This window comes from Olea europaea, unplaced genomic scaffold (genome assembly GCF_002742605.1).
Source record: "Olea europaea var. sylvestris unplaced genomic scaffold, O_europaea_v1 scaffold1942, whole genome shotgun sequence".
Taxonomy (NCBI): domain Eukaryota; kingdom Viridiplantae; phylum Streptophyta; class Magnoliopsida; order Lamiales; family Oleaceae; genus Olea; species Olea europaea.
Genome location: NW_019237258.1, coordinates 77,681 through 97,139, shown reverse-complemented (window position 1 = coordinate 97,139; position 19,459 = coordinate 77,681). Strand labels below are relative to the sequence as shown.

The following is a 19,459-nucleotide window of genomic DNA, read 5'->3' as shown; positions in this document are numbered from 1 at the left end:
TCTCCCTTTCAGTCACAAGCACCGTATTATCAGATGGAGTATTTTGTCACCCTAATATTCTTTCTTTCGAGATCAAGTTGCTTGTCACTTCTGCGAAACTCACAGTTTCCTTCCCATACATTAAGATTGGCTTAATATGTTCACAGGTAGACGGAAGAAACTAGATGAGTCGTAGTACCTTATCCTCATCATCTATCTTCGCTCCAATAGCCTCCAATTCTGAAACAATCCCTTTGAGAACACTCAAATGGTATGAGATTTTGTACCTGTCACATTGTGCATTGAATGAAATTGCTCCTTCAAGTATAATCAATTTGAGAGGCTCTCGTTTGATATAGTTCTTCTAGCTTCTCTCATAATTCCTTTACAGCAAATATTCCATGAAGAAAGTAAATTGAATGAAGAAATCATTTTCCTCTCTAACTCACATCTTTGATGCAATCGGAGCCTTCACCCTTCACTCTTTCTTCTTCTTCATTCTTCCTTAGGCTACTTCTCTTATTCTTCTTCCCTTCACTCTTTTAGAAGCTACTGCCCCTTCTTACCATCGCCATTGAATGATGGTTCTAGAATTGATGCAACTACATTCCACCGACATACAAGAAGCTTCAGCCACTGGCCATGCATGTCTATATATATATGTGTGTGAGTGGGAATAAAGAAGAGTGAAAAAGAGTTGAAAAAAGGAAGCATGTATATGTGTGTGTGTGTGTCATGTGTGGTCAGGTGAGAGAAGAGTTGGTGAAGGAAATATAGATACAAGTGTGTGAGGATAGCATAAGCAGTGTAGTGTGTGAGTGGTGAGAGGTAGAGAGATAGAGAAAAATATAGGAGAGAGGTAGTGCATAGTGAGAGAAAGTGAGTTGGTAAAATAATTGGTGAGATGTCCTAGTGTGTTTAGTTAGTATTTTTGGTGTGCATCTAAAATTGTGTAAAATTTATTTCATTAATAAATTCTATTTTTCTTATGTGTTCCAAAACTCAACAAGTATCAGAGTTCAATAATTTGGTATCAGAGCTAAACAAAACTTAACATCCCACGCTAACTTCAGAAAATTCACAACCTAACTCAATAAATTCGATTCAAATTGAAGAATGAAACTCAAAATAAGCAGACCTCACAGAGAGAAAATAGTATTTGTTTTACAAATTGAAAAAAGAAAAAAAAGGAGAGAATTTGAAATGTCTTGGCAGACTTATGTAGATGATCACTTTATATGTGATATGGAGAGGAATCATCTCACTTCTGCTACCCAAGATGGAACAATTCGGGCTCAAATTGAAAGTTTTCCCTCAGGCTCTTCTTCCCTGTCTTTTGGTTTATTGGATTTTGGGACTCAATTTTGTGGACTTTTTGCTTTTATTGATTTGTGGGTTTCTTATGAAATAGATTATTAGTGATTTTATAATTAGATAAGTATTCAACGAAGACATGGGTTTATTCTTTCTTTAAATGAATTGAGATGTTTATCTATTCACGTTTGTTTCACTCCAGTAGTTTTTTTTCTTCTTGTTTGTTAGTAATTTATACCTTTTATGAAATTGACTAGTGTTGGGCCCTGTAGTAATTATTCTATTCAATTTGAAATTTACAGAATTCTATTTCAGCGTTTGGATTTACGAAGTTGTAGTAGTTTTTGCCCTCATAATTATGCAGAGAATAAATCATAGTAATCAAACCTTTGAAAGCTCATAAATGAATAATTTTACATTTTCCAAAATTCATTAGAAGCAGAATTCTAATATATTTGTTTGTTGTTTTATTATTAAGTTTTAAGTTAGCAGCAGGGTTAGACTTAGGGAGCTCCAGGCCCAAAAACCATTTATTTATTTATTATTATTTTTTATTTGTAAAAATAATTTTTTATTTGTAATTTTTTTTCGCATATTAGTTCAATTTGAATTTTTTTAGCCTGATCTTGAATCCAATATTGAAGTCCCTAGTTAACAATATTTTGCATAATAATACACCGTTGGATCTTATATTTACGCTGATTTTGGTGGGCCTAATTTATGGAGTTCGCCACAAGCCCCGAAAATCACAAAACCGGCCCTGATTTTACAAATATTACATGTTTAATACACAGTAATTAAGAAAATCACACTCCATTGAATTTCTAGAAACGTTCCTATAAAACATATGGTCAAGCAAGGGAGCAGCATAGGAACTCAAACAGTAACAGAAATTTCTATTGTGTTGTAGAAATTTGGCTTGTTACAGGCCGAAACCACTTTCCTTGCCAAAAAAAACAATCGCACAAGGTAGAAGACTACCCCCATTTCTGTAACATGATCCAAGCTAATTGTCGTCCTCCAAGTACCGATGATGAAGCGAAACTTGGAACGCTTTGTTACACTACTCGAGAAGCTCACATCTGAAGGTCGGTCGTCCAAGTACCTTGAACACTAGGATGTTTTGTGACGTGCCTTGTCTTCAGCTTCACCGCCTTTCGTCCTAGTGCATTCCTTAGCCTGGTTGCACACTGGTGCACGTCCTCGGGAGTCATATTCTTAACGCATACAACTCGCTCGTTCTTGTTCCCTGCATGTCGAACCAATCAAAAAATCAATTATAATCGACTGAAATTGTATAGGCCCGGCACCTGAATAAGAAGAACACGCAATCATGTGCTCAGATTCTTTAAGAATTATTTTCAATAGTTATATAGTATAAGGAATAGGCAAATACTAGATCTAAATGACCATGGTTCTGAATCAGCTATGCAGTTGCTGAATGGTAAAGATAGTTGAAATGCGGCACTAAGATATTTATTCTCCACGTTTTTCTATTAACGTTGTAGTGAAAATTAAATGACTAGAAATCTGTGAGACATTAGAACTAGAATACCTTTATTTTGAAAAGTAATCAAGTATTTTATTAATCAATAAGTAATAAATAGAAAGTGTATTATCAATTTAAATCTGAAAAAAAAAATTTGAATTTGGGCAACCCGTCCATGTGCCTAGAAGTCGCATCATTAAACCAAGTATACAATGTCAAATAAAACAATTCTCTAATATGTTTTGTTGTCCGTGTTTGATTATCAAAATAGCAGCTGTTTTTTTATTTCTACACACACCATACGATGCAACCCGGAATAAGGTCCCATACAAACTTGCTATCCTTATTAGAACTATAATACTTTTTGACAAAACCCTATAAATATTTCCACATCTTAAGTTTAGTTCAACATTTGATTAGATTTTTCTTCTCTTCTCCCCCTTCTCTTCCTCTATATTTCTGCTATGAAGTGTTCCAAAAAAAAAAATAAATAAATAAATAAAAAATGTAGCTTAGCCATCTCCAACCCTCCTTCCGGCATTATCATTTCTGGATTTTATCTCTCCTGCTTCAATGGTTTATTATTCGCACGTGTTCAACTAGTTTGAGGCATTAGGGTGTTTATCACCAGATTCAAACTAGTTTGGGCATTTTCCAATAAGGAATTTAAGGATTTCGTGTAGTCACTGTTAGCTGGAAGGTTCTTCTGATGTAGTTTGTATGTTTTCCTTCGTTTTCAATGTTAGAGGATGTCATATTATCTGACTCCGATTTGCTCATAATGAACATAAGTTTCTATCAAATAACTTCTTTTTTACAATAAAAAAAATTGTTTCGCAAGGGCATTCCTGCTATTTCTTATGTAAAAGAACTGATGTAGCTTAAAGATACTATTTTGGCATGAATAGCAGTGCCTCTAGGAACTCTCAGTCTCTATCTCTCAAACTCTCACTTCCAACATCCACATATAATCTTGAATTAATCATCCATGTTGGCTTGCTATATCTTCTTAACACATTCAATGACATACCAGCAGTAAAATTAAGTGAGCTTACTTGTGTGTGATTAGATGCAAGTAAAACAGCCAGAAATGTATCTACCCCACATTTGCCCCTCCCACAATCCCCAAAACCGGGGGAAAAAAGGGACTAGAATAAAAGATTTGCTCAAGACTCTAACAGCAGACCAACGTGTTTCTCATTTATACCTCTGCAGTCAAAGAACCTAGTATCTGGATGACCTATGCTTCAGTCAAACAAACAGGCCTGCATGTCTAAATAAATAGATGATTATCAGGCCAGAAACCTACAACTGTGTTCCATGAAGAGATGTGAATTAGATTCAGTTGATCCAAGACTCCACATAAATTTTCAAACATAGATTGTCTAATCCAAAGGGAAGTGTAAAAATAAAAATGCATACACAAAATCAAGTAAGGATGAATGGATTTTTTATTTTTTGAAAGGTAATCAGATATTTTATTAATCAAAGGATAATACACAAGAAGTTTATTATTAATTTAAACAAGAAAGAAACAACATGATATTGGGAGTAAGGATAGATAGATCAAGAGAAAGAGGGAATTCTTACTGTATAAGCCCTTCAAAAATGGATGATGACCACGATTGAGCTCGGCGATCACCTCGAGCTGAGGATTTTTTTCTTTAAATGCTAGCAACTGAGATTCCAGAAATTCCCTAAACAAAATAAAAGAAATCACTGATCCTGTTTGAAACCAAATTGTTAGCCTTGTTTGATTATAGATCATTAAAAAGCAACATTGATCGTTTTTCTCCAATATATAACTGTTAGCTATTCTATTTTAACTTCTATCTGGAAGATAGTATAGCTGATTGTTATTTGTTATCCAGAGAAGAATTTCATGATAACAATGTGCTGAGTTGTATACCATTTGAAAACGACATTCTTCCACACTCCATTGATTGTGTATATTCCAACATAAAAATTTCAATTTTTCAAACACTTTATAACACCTGTCCATTACTTCTGGGAGCCTTAAGTAAATTTTATTTTTCTGCAACTAAACGATTGATGCAATTTCCCAAACAATAAAGATAAACATCATTAATTTACCAAATATATGATGTTCCAAAGTGAGTTTTCATTAAAGTGGCATAGAATATGAAAGGAATGGTTTCTTATATATGCAAATTACACTTTTATCGTGAATAAGCCTTAGTTCTTGTTGTTCTATTGTATACTCCACTTCAAACTCATATCATAAGTGATCATGCTAATGTGTATGGACCAATAAATTTTAACTATTGAGAACAAAATGTATCTAATTTGCATGATGTGTAGCTTTGTACTTGTGTATGTTATCATACATGGTACATACACGTGCTTGCATATATTACTTGTAGTCAGGTATGGTGTTGGAAGAGGATGTTTTCAAATCAAATGTCATATTCACGATCCATCTTACTCTGTGGGTTAGAAATATAAGGATGCCCAACAAATTATTAATATCTTTATTTTCTTGTAAAAGATGTGCAGGCAATGTAAATAATTGAAAATGGCAGGCAAGTTTATCTGAAATACCTATGGGAGCAATCAAACATCTTGATGTCATATTTAAATTTATGATCCATTGCCAATTAATGGACTTTTTTTTCATACCATTGTCCAAATGTCATATGTTTATGACGTGGGTTTCATGCATTTAAAGGAGTGAACATAATGTGATTGTGCACATAACACCAAACCATATCCCACTTTTCCAATATTAAACCTTCCACCGCACCGCATCCTCAGTCCATGCAGCTACTTAGCCGGTAGCACAGATATTGAAGACAACATGTAAACTTAAACTCGAAATAGCTAAAAGTTGCACATATATCCTACTAACCTAAGCATCATTGTCAATACCTATACAGGTGAAAACGAAATGAATCGTTTTATATAGGGATCACACAAGGTAACAAAGCCAAAGAGATCTAGGTTAAATAATCAAGTTCCAAATAGAGTATAATCAAATTTTGGTGCAATGTGCTTAGAGCAATATCAAGATACTAATATTATTCCGGGCTGATACCGGGAGGAAACACGAAAGAGGAGTAAATACAGAATAGTTAAAAATAATTAGCTGCTAACTATTGACACGCTAAAAGTGCAGTCCAAATCGAATAGCTCAAAGAATGAAGTCCAACTGGACAATTTAGGATAAAGGCCCAAATATGGTTATTAATGAATGCAGTGAAAGCCCACGAACGCGGTAACACTATCGCCCAAGCTTGCAAGACGCCCAAAATCTGAGCGAATAAAGTGCCTTGTAGTCGCCCAGAGTTATGACCCTGTTCTCGTCCAAACCTTCGAATCGTCCAGGATCTTAGCAAACATAAGATGTTATGGTTATCCAAAAGTGCAGTTATTGAGTAATCTTATCACGTTCCACGATTCAAGGAGTTCAATTGAAGGCGGTTGAATGACAAAGAGTAGTGACAGCAGTTCCACGATAAGTTGGCGACCATGAAGAAAGTGGGTAATACTAAAACAATCAAGCAGTTTCTAAGCGGTTGATCACGAAGAAATCATCAAGGAATATAAAAGGAAGAGAAGACACAGAGCAAAAGGATCCCTAATCAAACACTCTCAGACAGAGAATATGTAATTTCAATTTCCCAGTTTAGACTTAAACATTTCTTTTCAGTACTCGTGTGTTTGCGCCCCTTGGAGGCATTCTGTTTAAATTCCAATTGTAAAGTCATCGTCAATAAGACACCATTTTTTGGGACTTTGTCTCAAGAGGTTTGTTCTTTACACAATCGTCTGATCCTCTTTTAATTGTTAGCGACTACCTGCGCGAAACAATTTGGCTCGCCCAGTGGGACTTTGATGTTTGGTGTTGAAGATACAAAACGTGAAACAATATACTTCAGAAATTCGATAAGGAAGCAGCAAGTTAGGGAGGAGTCCAGTCCGTGATCGAGTGATATGAGGGGCAGCATAGCTCCCCACGAACAAATGGACAGAATCAGAGCAATCATAGTCGTTACGAACCAATGACAGAGTTGAGTCCTCGAACCATGCGTACATTACTTGGAGAACTCATACAAGATGTCGTTGAACAGGTAAATCTACGAAATATTCATAATATGGAAAGACTTACCCAGAATGGGAATGCACATTATGACAACATGACCAAACAACTGAATACTTTGAACGAAATGATGAATAAGTTAGTAGGCCAAATTTGTCAGCCAGTTGTGCCTCTTGCAAACCACTTTCAAATTAGGATAATTGTGGGACATAATCCCCCAGTCCTAAGTTTAAATCAAGGAGTAGAATCACCTTTTGATCCCTCTACTTCAAACCAGGGGGGTGATATAATACCAAATCAGAATAGTGGCAATGTTATATCTAACTTGGGGGGTAACTTAAACGTAAGAGATAATGTCCTAAATAATGGACAGAATACCCCACGTGTTAATGATGGAATAAATGTTCAGGCTAATGGTAACAATGACCCAAATCATGGCAACTTTGTTGCCAACCAAGGACCAAACATCAGGCCTCTAGCAAATCAACCGATCAACCAACCTGCAGGAATTCCATATGACCCCAACGTCATGTTGAGGAATCAGATTATGGAAATAGTGTAGGACCAGATGGCTTTTGGGATACGTCCTGTCATTAGGCCGACTTACATAAAGCCATATCCTGATTGGGTAGACCAAGCATATCCATGGCCTAGAGGGTATAAAGTGCCAGAATTCTCACTGTTTACCGGTTTAGGAGAGGTGTTTACTCTAGAACACATAGGGCGATTCACACTGCAAAGTGGTGACGTAACTGATTACCATAAAATGAGGCTGTTCCTTAGTTCATTAAAAGGAGTAGCCTTCTCCTAGTTCATTAATTTACCAGCAAACTCTGTCCAAACATGACAACAACTAGAGCAATTGCTCCACGCTCAGTTTTATAAGACTGAGTTTGAAGTTACTTTGGTCGAATTGGCTAATCTACGTCAAATGTCAAACGAATGGGCAGAAGGTTTCCTTCAAAGGTTCAAGACGGCAAGAAGTAAATGTTTTGTACCTTTGCTCAAAAAGGAGTTTGTTAAAATCGCTCATGGTTGCTTAAGCTTTGATTTGAAAAAGAAATTCCAAGACAAGGAATTTCTTGATCTTTTCCAATTGAGTGCGAACGTGATTAGGTATGAACGATTAATAAGAGAAGAAGAGCAAATGAAAAACTCTAGCAAGGGGATTTATTATAGAGACCCAAATTTTGATGTTCATACCATTAATGACGAGTATTATGATAAAACCGAAATGTGTTTACTGAATTAGTTAAAGGAGACACGTATACTTGTCCTATAATGGCTAAGCCTAGACCGTCGGGTAAGGATGAGCCTATAAAAGATGAAAACATAAAAGCTAGAACGTTCTCGTTCGATGTAACCAAAGCTGACCTTATATTTAATAAATTATATAAGGATAAGCATATAAAGCTGAGCGATAAGCATAAATTACCAAGCCCCGAACAAGTTAAGGGTAAAAAATATTGTAAGTGGCATAATGCATGGTCACATTTGACTAACAACTGTTTGGTTTTTTTGCCATGTGTTAGAAGATGCCATTGAATCAGGATGAATTACGTTCGAGGATAAGAGGAAGATGACAGTGGATGAAAATCCTTTTCCACAACCACTTGGAGTGAACATGGTGACATCTGGTTTCAAAAACAAGTTGCCAAAATTCAAGTTGGTTATAGATGATGGGGAAGAAGACCCTGGATCACATACCAGCGTCTTTGAACGTATCAAAGGAAAGGAGCCCAAAAAGGACGAAAACGTCCTATGTGCAAGATGCAAAAAAGAAGTGAGTGCAAATGCAGAAAAACCAGGGATATGGCAGCATCACCATCGCCCTAGTTTTTTCACAAACGTTCAGCCTGGTAGAGGGCGGGATACATCGTTCTATAAGGGACCGCCTTTTGAGAGGCAGTTCAGGCCAGTAAATAATGGGAGAACATTCAGACCGCAACCTTGCCAACCAAATGTATGGCATTCATTCCAGTATAAGGCTAGAAGGGCGATACCTTTTAACGAGATGACTAGAACCCAACAAAGGCGTTTTCAATGGAACTATGGGCGAATGATGAGGCAACAACATGAAATGCTACGTCTTAAGGCACCTAGACTATTCAAGGCTGCCAATCAAAATGTTCTCAACGACAGTGAAGAGACTGGTACAGGCGAACCTATGGAAGAATTGCCAAAGACTTCTTCTGGGAGGTCGAAGTTTGAGCGAGACAGAAGGGATGGAGAAGATCCAGATCAGCCCCTTACTATTTAGTTTGGTACGTTACCTCCTGTCGTGGCTAATAACTATTTACTAGCCAATGAGTTCAAGAATAAAGGGAAGGGAGAAGAAGAAAAGGAGGATAACGAAGAGGAAGCATGCATGCTGGAATATGAAGAAGGCCAAACTTCTAGAGAGGCCTACAATGGTGAAGATGATGATATGATAGACATCGAAGAGGAAATCGATCTGGAAGCAGAAAGGAGAAGAAGAGAAGTATCGTACAATACTTTGTTGAAATAATTACATCGAGAGGGAGTTCGTGAAATAGACTTATTGGGAGAACCATCTGGGTATTTTTTCAATTATTACGTGCTGTACGGGATGCCCAAAAGGAAGAAGAGAGTGCCTTGCTCTGAAAAGTATGGATCACCTCCAAGAATAGTGCCTTCTCCCACAGGTTGGGTAACTGAAGAAGAAGTATTAGAAAATAGTAAAAAAGAAATTTAGGAGATAGAGGCTCAGTGCGATATGCTGCACGTTGACTTATCACAAAAGGGTAACTTGACAGAGGACAAGCAAGAAGTGGAAATAGATGCTATCAAAAAGGTTATTTTTAAGCGACCAGCCATGAAATTGACCAAACATTTGAGACCATTGTACGTCAAAGCTCTAGTTAACGGCATACCTGTGGCAAAAGTGCTTGTCGATAATGGAGCAACTTCAGTTAAAGAGATTATGCCATTGGACATAACTATAGGAACAACTACTAGGACCACAATCTTCTTTGTAATAGATGGTCCCACTAGTTACAATGTGTTATTAGGAAGAGATTGGATACACGGAAGTCGCTGTATACCCTCATCACTCAATCAATGCCTAGTTTTTTGAAATGACAAAGGTAAAGTAGAGGTGGTGCAGGCCGATCATAGGCCTTTTGTCGCAGAAGCAAACTCAGTGGAAAAGTTCATGTACGAAGGAAATGATGGACCTGTCAGAGTAGTCCAAGATGGAGAAGAAACTCAGATTGTCGCGCAGAGTGAAGAGTCGTTTTCGGTGAATGCACTCACTGAAATGTTCAGTCAGATGAGGCCCAACATAATGACCAAGGAGTTTTAAATGAGTTGTAAACAACAAAGACAAATGGCTGATATTCAGGCTTTCAAAGCCAAATTAGTGGCTTTCAATAAAGAATGCAAGGACAAGACGAAAGAAGCAGTAGCCTTGAAAGCATTAAGAGACAAACTGGCAGTGTTCGAGTTGGAACAAAGTATTGGCCGAGAAGTCAACAAGGTGGATTGTTTGGAAGAAGAAGTACCTACAAGGGAACTGGACGACGAAGTAATAAGGATTGCCAAGCCTGGATACGCTCAAGCACAAGAGTCCTTGATTAAAGTGAATATTGGCAATGAAGGAGAAGATCGCCCAACGTTCATAAGACAAATGCTCGATCAAGAGGTTAGTGATAAATTAATCGCTTTATTAAAGGAGTACAAAGATTGTTTTGCTTGAGAATATGAACATATGCCTGGTTTAGATAGAGATTTGGTGGAACATAGATTATCAACCAAGCCTAATTTTAAACCTCATAGGCAACCTTCTAGGTGTTTCGCTCCTAATGTATTCCCTGAAATTAAGGAAGAGATAGAGCGATTATTAAAAGCAGGCTTTATTAGAACGGCCAGATATGTTAAATGGTTGTCCAACATCGTGCCGATATTAAAAAAGAATGGTAAACTAAGGGTGTGCATAGACTTTAGGAATCTAAACATAGCCACATCTAAAGAGGAATATCCAATGCCCACTGTAGATTCCCACGGTAGATTCTTTAGTAGACTCGACTGCCGGACATGTAACGTATTCCTTCATGGATGGGTTTTAGGATACAATCAAATTTATATAGCTGAGGAAGATATACACAAAACTGCCTTTAGATGCCCTGGGTCTCTAGGATGTTTTGAATGGGTAGTTATGCCTTTCGGCCTGAAAAATGTAGGAGCAACTTATCAAAGGGCAATGAATTTGATTCTTCATGATATGAAGGGCAAGTATGTTGAAGTGTATGTAGATGATATAGTGGTTAAATCCATTAAAGAAGAGGACCATTTTGAACAATTAAGATGTTCATTTGAGCGAATGAAGCAATATAAACTAAAGTTGAATCCCTTGAAATGTGCATTTGGTGTTAATGCAGGAAATTTTCTTGGTTTCTTAGTACACAAAAGGGGGATTGAACTTCATAAAAATAAAGCGAAAGCCATTCTAGAGGCTAAACCACCTAGCAACAAAAAAAAATTGGAAAGGTTTCTAGGCCAAGTAAACTTTTTAAGACGCTTTATTTCTAACTGTGCAGGGGGAACTAAAGCCTTTTCGCCGTTTTTAAAGTTGAAAAATCAGGACGAATTCATCTGGAAAGAAGTGCATCAAAAGGCTTTTGAAAGTCTAAAGACATATTTATCAAGTCCACCAGTGTTGGTGTCACCAATCCAAGGATGGCCAATGAAAGTGTATGTATCGACTGAAAAAGAATCAATAGCTGGAATGGTCGCGCAGGAAGACCAATTTGGTGAAGAAATGGCAATTTACTACTTGAGTAGACGGTTAACAAAATGTGAATGTAATTATTCTGCCATTGAAAAATTATGTCTTGCATTGTATTTCACATGTACAAAATTAAGGACTTATTTACGGCCCGTAACCGTTTATTTAATTTCTAAAGTAAATTTGGTTAAGTATATGTTCTCTTGCCTTATTTTGCACCAAAGGGTAGGCCTTTGGACATTAGCTTTATTAGAATTCGAAATACAATACATACCCCAAAAGGCAGTCAAAAATCAGGCTTTGGCTAACTTTCTGGTCGATCATCCATGCCTTGATATGTCTGAAGAAATTGAGTTAGAGATCAATTCATTCGAATTAAAACCTTGGGTTTTATATTTCGATGGATCGAAAACCTCTAAAGGTGCAGGAGTAGGAGTAGCATTGATAAATCATTTAGGGATTTGTTACAAGTTCACATTCACTTTGGACAGGATGTACACCAACAATCAGGCCGAATACGAAGCCTTAATAGTGGGCCTAGAATTAATGATTGATATGGGGGTAAAGAATGTGATCGTTAGAGGCGATTCTCAATTGGTAATTCACCAGTTGATTGGTGATTTTAAATGCCAATGTGATTCCATTATAAGTCAGTATAGAATCGCCCAAGAGTTGTAGGAAGAATTCGACCAAATAGAGCTTCAATATGTTAATAGGATATATAAGGACGTAGCAAACGAATTGGCCCAGATGACCTCAGGGTACTCAAAGGTTTTAGATTGAAAGTCTACTTGTGAGTATGGAACAATATTGCCCGTGATCCAAAGAAGGGCGAGAACAATTGAAATTCATTGCATATAAGATAGAGATGCAATAGATTGGAGGGTAGAGATTAAAAGGTTCCTTAAAGAACCTAATAAAGGAGATAGTAGAAAAATGAAGTTGCGTTTGCTAAACTATACACTGATAGCTGAAGAGTTGTTTAAGAAACGCTTTGATGGTATATTGTTAAAATGTATAAGTTTGCAAGAAGTCAGGACGATTATGGCTGAAGTGCATGAAGGAATATGTGGAGCTCATCAAGCAGGCCAAAGGATGAGATGGTTAATTATTAGGAATGGATATTTTTGGTCTAAGATGAGAGAATCATGTGTTCAATATGCGAAGAGTTGTCTGGCATGCCAAAAGCATGGTCCAATACAAAGGGCACCAGCAAAAAAATGACACCTATTATCAAACCCTGGTCGTTCAATGGTTGGGCGATAGATTTGATAGGGAAGATTTATCCCCCATCGTCCAAGCAACATACCTTTGTTATAGTTGCAACTGATTTTTCACTAAGTGGGTAGAAGCGATACCTTTAAAGGAGATCACTCAGAAGAGTGTCATAGAATTTATCCGTGATCATATCATTTATAAATTTGGAATTTCACAAACCTTGATGGTAGATCACGGAACATCTTTAAATGGGGATCAAATGAATAAATTCTTGAGCGAGTTTGGAGTTAAATTAGTAAACTCCACACCATATTACGCTCAATCTAAGGGACAAGCAGAATCTTCTAATAAGATTCTAAAAAATATCATAAGAAAAATGATAGATGAAATGCCAGAAATTGGCACGAATGTCTGGACAAGGCCTTATGGGCTTATAGAACATCGCTTCGATCAAGTACCAAAACCACTCCTTTCCAACTTACTTATGGACAGGAGGCCGTTTTGCCTTTGAAAATTAACGTGCAATCGATCAGAGTGTGTTCGCAACATAAGTTAAGTGACGATGAGTATACCGAATCACTAGTTTAAAACTTATTGGAGTTGGACGAATTAAAGTTGGACATTCTAGATAGATTACAAGTTCAAAAAAGAAGAATGACTAAGTTCTATAATAAAAAAGTTATAGCCAAGTTGTTCAGCCTGGGCGAATTGATTTGGAAAATAATACTCCCTTTGGATAGCAAGGATCCAAAATATGGCAAGTGGTTGCCAAATTGGGAATGGCCATATAAAGTAAATAGTGTGTAGCCTAATGGAGCCTATCAGTTGGAAGATTTAGATGGCACCAAGCATATGAGGTTCATTAATGGCAAATATTTGAAAAAATATGTTCCTTCCTTATGAGAAAGTGAACAAATAAAAGCGTAATCAAATCGCGTTGAACGATTGTAAATAAAAAAGGGCCAGAGCGAAATACGTTCAAATAAATTCCTTTGTTATCAAATGTTCATTATAAAGTTGCAAAATACAAAATACTAAATGCTCTATAAGTTACAATTAAGAGCAAACTAATCTCTAGGTCGATCGTCAAGTAGAGGGTGAACTGGCCTTGATTTCTATCCTGATCGCACTGCTGCAAAGGCAAGCAGAGAGGCCAAGAAGCACTCTCAGCAAGTAGAAGGGAAGAAAAAGTACCCTCACATCGCCTTCCTGAATGCATCGCTGCAATAACGGGCGAGGAGGTTGAGAAGCACTCTCAGCAAGCAAGGTAGCTTGCAGGCATCCTCAAAAATTGTTTTCTATCATCGAACTCCTTGTAAGGAACATGGAGATGATGGGAAGAACTTCGCTGGTCAAATAATATTTTCTATATCTCCCATACCAAAGGTGACATCAAAAAAGATGGCAAAATGGACGGATCAAATGATCCATTTCTATGGAAGACGAAGGTTTTGGATCGATTGTCAAAATGTTAAACGATGGCAGCAAATTGGTTTTGAAGAAAAGAATGGAAATGAAAATGACAAGTGTAGAATATAAGTGCATTTATAGGGGCGTGAAAGTGAAAAGACAGAATATGAACAGCCACATTCGTACCTAGTAACTGGAATCAAATGGCCCGAAATCTTGGGAAAAGAGACAGAAACACCAAGAGAAAATGTGCGTGAATCTTAGCATAAAGCAGTTAAATGCTTGGGGAGTTGACGATTAAAGACGACGTCAATAAATACACAAGAAGACAAATTAATCGTTCATTAGTGATAATGGCTGCTGGTACGTTCAGAATTATCAATGGACATCAGTACGAGGTTACAAGGGGAAAGTTAATACGAAGTTACAAAAAGAAAAGTTAAGACATTATATGTTTTGATTACAATTCGTCCCAGATCGAATGAATTCTTTCCCTAAGTCTCCCCCAATCCTCGCTCTGTCGAGAAGAAGTGATATCCAATTCAACTACAAAATCATCATCAACTTCCAACTTCTTGTACTCCTCGACCAAAGACTTGGTTCGCTCAATTCCTTGGGAGGCATTACATTTTTTAGCAGTCATTCTCGCCTTGCAGTCGTCCATTCTTGATTGAAGCTCCTTCATCTGTGCAGCCAAACTGGTCATCAAAGAGTATTCAATCATCATTTCGAAAGAGATTTCTTTCAATTCGTCCTCAGCTTTGTTGATCTCCAGAAGCAAAGGGTCTCTTTCAGATACAGCACAAAGATATTGAGTACTCTTAGCCTTCAGTTCAACATTTTTTGCCAGCAAGGAGAGAATCTCGGAATGGACAACTTTCAACGTCGCTTTAAAATCAGCAGAAAGATTGAGCGACGGAAGTGTCAGTGCTTGCACCAACTTCGCACTCAAATGCTCAAGCTTATCCTTATGTTTGGCAGCACTAGCCTGACCGGTGTCCATATCCATAAAGGATACATACTCAAATATCGACTGCTTGAGGAACTTCATATCTTCCTCTGAGAAGCAGAAGCACGACCGGTTGAAGCAGGGCGAGACGTCTTGATTTGCCCCCAGGAAGTGAACAAGTCCTGGATGGAACACACAATCTTATTAGCATCCTGCAAAGAAAATTCTCAACATTGAAGGTTTTCACTACAATAAACAAAGTGGAAGTAAAAGTGAAGCAAAGATTACTTCATCAGCAATCTTGGCAGGTGGCATATCCCCAGCCAAATCTACCACCTGTGGCTCACCACTTGTGAGGTCTTCCCCTTGTCTGGGCGAAAAGACTTTGCCACAACGGGAAAACCCATGGGAGCATCTGCTGAACTCAAAAAGTGACAAATCAAAAATCAATAGCACAAGCAAAGGTAAAACATCAAAAAATGTATTACCTTCTGGTTCGACGTTTGGGAGGTTGACGCCCTGGGAAGAAGGTGGCTCATCCATTGGTTGTGATGAGGATTTCGGGACTGAAGGTTTCTCTTTAAGCGTAGTCCCTTCATCAGCTTGTTTGGATGAAGCAGCCTCAACAGAGGATGATGGAGCAGGAGCTGTCAACACCAAAGCCTTCAAAGGAGAGGCTGAACTTTTCTGAGAAATCCGAATAAACCATCAGCACATATAAAAGTTTCAAACATAGAAAAGTATGCTTGTGAGTAAACTAATTTAATTACCTTTCTCCTGACGATGAGAGGAGTGTCATCATCATCATCATTCTCCAAAATGGGAGATGCTGAGGCTGGCCGTTTGCGGCTTGGGCACTCTTAGCTGCAGTGGGCTTGGCAGGAAGAGAAGTAGATGGACGAACAGACTGTTTAGCACGAGTAGGGGAGGAATGACTCCTAATAGACACAGGAGTGACCAAAACAGGAGAAGTGGAAGAAATGTTTGGCTGATCCAGTGAATGAAAAGCACGATTGGCATCAGTTGCAAACAATCTGCGCTTCACTAATGGCCAGAGTTGTTCAAAAAGGGGATGAATGGCACGACTAGGATTGAAGGGGCTAATGAAAAGTTACTCGTCAAAATAATGTTGCGAGCATCTATAGCTTCTGCCTCTGCCTTATTAATGGTGTGGAAGCGATCTATCAAATTTCTTGAATAACAAGGGGGAACAGGCCAAGTTTGGCCAAAACCAAGTTGACGAGCAAAAAATTGGGGAGCATATATTTCAACCCCAGCTTTGGCATTGGTTCCAGTCAAAATATCATGGAACAACTCCCTCCCGGTCAAAAACTGAACCTAAACGAGCAGAGAGGTACTCGCACTGTCCAGGCTGGAGTTAAAGGGGGAGGAAAAGGAAAGAAAGAAGAAATTGAATTCAAATTATAAAAGAATGAAAAGATATCCCTTCTGGACATATTTACAGGGTTCAGTGGGTCAATAGCTAGCCCGTAGCAGCTAGCGGAATGAAAGGACAAAGATAGAGAACCAAGTGATGGAAAATAGACTCTCAACCATATTTGAGTGAACCAAAGAGGCCCACTGCCAGTGGGAGATGCACCATTCTTCAATTGGAATTGAAGAGAAGCCATGCCTCTATAGAGGGTAGCCAAAAAGAAAGAACACAAATTTAGAGGCCTACCACGTGTCAATTCGTGCGCTATGGGTAAATAGCTCATAGAAGGCTTCTTGCTTGACACACACAGAATATATTTACAAAGCCAAATCTGAAGAAAGGCCACACGCTCAGCATGGGAAGGCTCAGCGCTCGAGTGATTATAACAGCTTTGCAAGCTTGAATAGGACTCAGTAAGTTTTCTGTCAAATTTTGAGGCGACACCAGAAATCAAAATACCAGGAAAAATGGTATCGCCCAAAGGTGGCAGATTTACTAGGGCCCCAACATCCTTTAAAATAATGGACATGGGACCAAGAGGGAAAATAAAAGTATTATACTCAGATGACCAAAAACTTAAAGCAGTAAAAAGTGCTGGGTCAAAAATTGGGGGTTGAAGAGAGATTTCTAACAAATCAGAAATCGTAGCACTATCAAAAATTGCCTTGGTAGGACCATGGCCCACAAGGCGAGCATGCCATCTATGGAAAATAACATCAGGTTTAGGCCAAGTGTGAATACCTCTTTCGCGAAGCGGCCTCAGCGGCAAAGAGTTCAGAAACGGAGGGCCTTGAGTACAAGGGAACAGCTGGCCCACCGCCACTTGTTCGACGGCCTCGGCATTGTTGAATGAAGGATCTAGATAGAACTTATTGAGTTCGACATTGGCTGGTACAAGAAAGTTCGGAGTTATATATGGCCGAGTGAGGATTTTCTGGAAATCTTCGAAACTGAAAGAGTCACCAGATTGGGTTTGTGAAGCAGCCATTGGGAAAGAAATAAAGTTTTGTTGAAGTTTGTTTGAGAAACGTAGCAGAGAAGCAAGAAAATGAACAATAATATTGTGAGAAAGAAGCGCGAAATAATGATACGTGAGTTAGTGGTACAACGAAATGGCGTGTCTTTGGGGTTTATAAAGGTTTGTAGTGTTGCACTTTTTCAAGCTATGGAAGGAAATAATGATTGAAATTTTTGGGAATTTAAAATGTTGCTGGAAAATACAAAGTAAATATGGCAAAGATTAATTTAATTCTGCCCTATTGGGGGGTAATTGTTGACACGCTAAAAGTGCAGCCCAAATCGAATAGCCTAAAGAATGAAGCCCAACTGGGCAATTCAGGATCGAGGCCCAAATAGGGTTATTAATGAATGCAGTGGAAGCCCACGAACGCGATAACACCATCGCCCAAACTTGCAAGACTCCTAATATCTAAGCGAATGAACTGCCTTGCAGTCGCCCAAAGTTATGACCTTGTTCTCGCCCAAACCTTCGAATCGCCCAGGATCTTAGCAAACATAAGATGTTATGATTATCCAAAAGTGCAGTTATCGAAGCAGTTATTGAGTAATCTTATCACGTTCCATGATTCAATGAGTTCAGTTGAAGACGGTTGAACGACAAAGAGTAGTGGCAGCAATTAGAGATGTCTGTTCCACGATAAGTTGGCCACCATGAAGGAAGTGGGTAGTTATAAAACAATTAAGCAGTTTTTAAGCGGTTGATCACGAAGAAATCATCAAGGGAATATAAAAGAAAGAGAAGACATAGAGCAAAAGGATCTCGAATCAAAGACTCTCAAATAGAGAATATGTAATTTCAATTTCTTAGTTTAGACTTAAACATTTCTTTTCAGTACTCGTGTGCTTACGCCCCTTGGAGGCATTCTGTTTAAGTTCCAATTGTAAAGTCATTGTCAATAAAACACCTCTTTTTGAGACTTTGTTTCAAGATATTTGTTCCTTACACAATCGTCTGATCCCCTTTTAATTGTTAGAGACTACCCGCGCGAAAACACTAACATTATGAATCCAACATCCCTTCATTTCGGTATCTAATTTTTCTCGTCAAGAATAGACATAAAACCCATAAAAAAATCTATTAAATACATGAAATTGATAATTTTTCTCATCAAGAAATAGGTTCAGAATACATGGAATAGAAAAGCTACAAAAACAGGAGAAAAATGATACTTCAAGTGAAGAGTTAATAATTACCCGATACCCCTGCTACTACCTCCCCAATCACAGCAACTGACAATCAGCTTTTGTAATTGCCAGACGCCTCTCAAAGCCATCGTTTTTCTTCTAATAATTTAAGCTTTTTCAACGATGTAGAGATATTATGGGGAATTTGATTAATAGACGAAAGGTTTTTGAAGGGTGACTGCGTATACAAGGTTTGAGCCGACCGGTTCAAATGAACTAAAGAAAGTGAAAATTATACCCATCTATATTTTTAAAGGTCCAACTTAAAAAATCAAATTCAAAGTTTATTTGTACAAAAATCAGACGTTAATTCAAATTTTTAATATTAATAAATATTAAACATTATAATACAAATTTCATCAAAACACTCCCCAAACCCTAATCAATTTCATTAATCAATTTCATCTTCTTCTCTTTCTCTCACAATCGTCGGAAGCAATAGTCTGAGACCACCATAGTGGCCAGGTAGGTTGCAGGCGATGACGTCGCTATGGTGGCTTGAGCGTGTTGCACTATGCAGATTGCGTAGGGCGATGATGACGCTGTGGGTGGAGCGAGCGTCGCTTCGCGATTTAGGAAAAATTCGGCGGGGCGTGATTTAGGAACAATCTGGTGGCTTGAGTAACATCCCACTTTGATACCACGAGATCTAT

The 19,459-nt window shown here is 38.0% G+C and overlaps 1 protein-coding gene across 1 annotated transcript; it reads right to left on the bottom strand.

Moving 5' to 3' along the window:
* Positions 1-2,369: 2,369 nt before the first annotated feature.
* On the bottom strand, positions 2,370-18,895 carry LOC111379191 (54S ribosomal protein L51, mitochondrial-like). The gene is made up of 3 exons (XM_023002539.1): positions 18,816-18,895; positions 4,373-4,479; positions 2,370-2,542 (listed from the first exon to the last, which is right to left on the bottom strand). The coding sequence occupies exons 1-3, from the start codon at positions 18,893-18,895 to the stop codon at positions 2,370-2,372; spliced, it is 360 nt and encodes a 119-aa protein (XP_022858307.1).
* Between the last annotated feature and the right edge of the window lie 564 nt (positions 18,896-19,459).

What these genes read in the sequence shown, in the direction of transcription:
- LOC111379191 (XM_023002539.1), bottom strand. Translation starts at nt 18,895, where the DNA reads ATGGCTTTGAGAGGCGTCTGGCAATTACAAAAGCTGATTGTCAGTTGC. An exon ending in GGTAGTAGCAGGGGTATCGG is followed by an intron (nt 4,480 to 18,815) that starts GTAATTATTAAC and finishes TATTTTGTTTAG; the next exon opens with GGAATTTCTGGAATCTCAGT. An exon ending in ATTTTTGAAGGGCTTATACA is followed by an intron (nt 2,543 to 4,372) that starts GTAAGAATTCCC and finishes TTCGACATGCAG; the next exon opens with GGAACAAGAACGAGCGAGTT.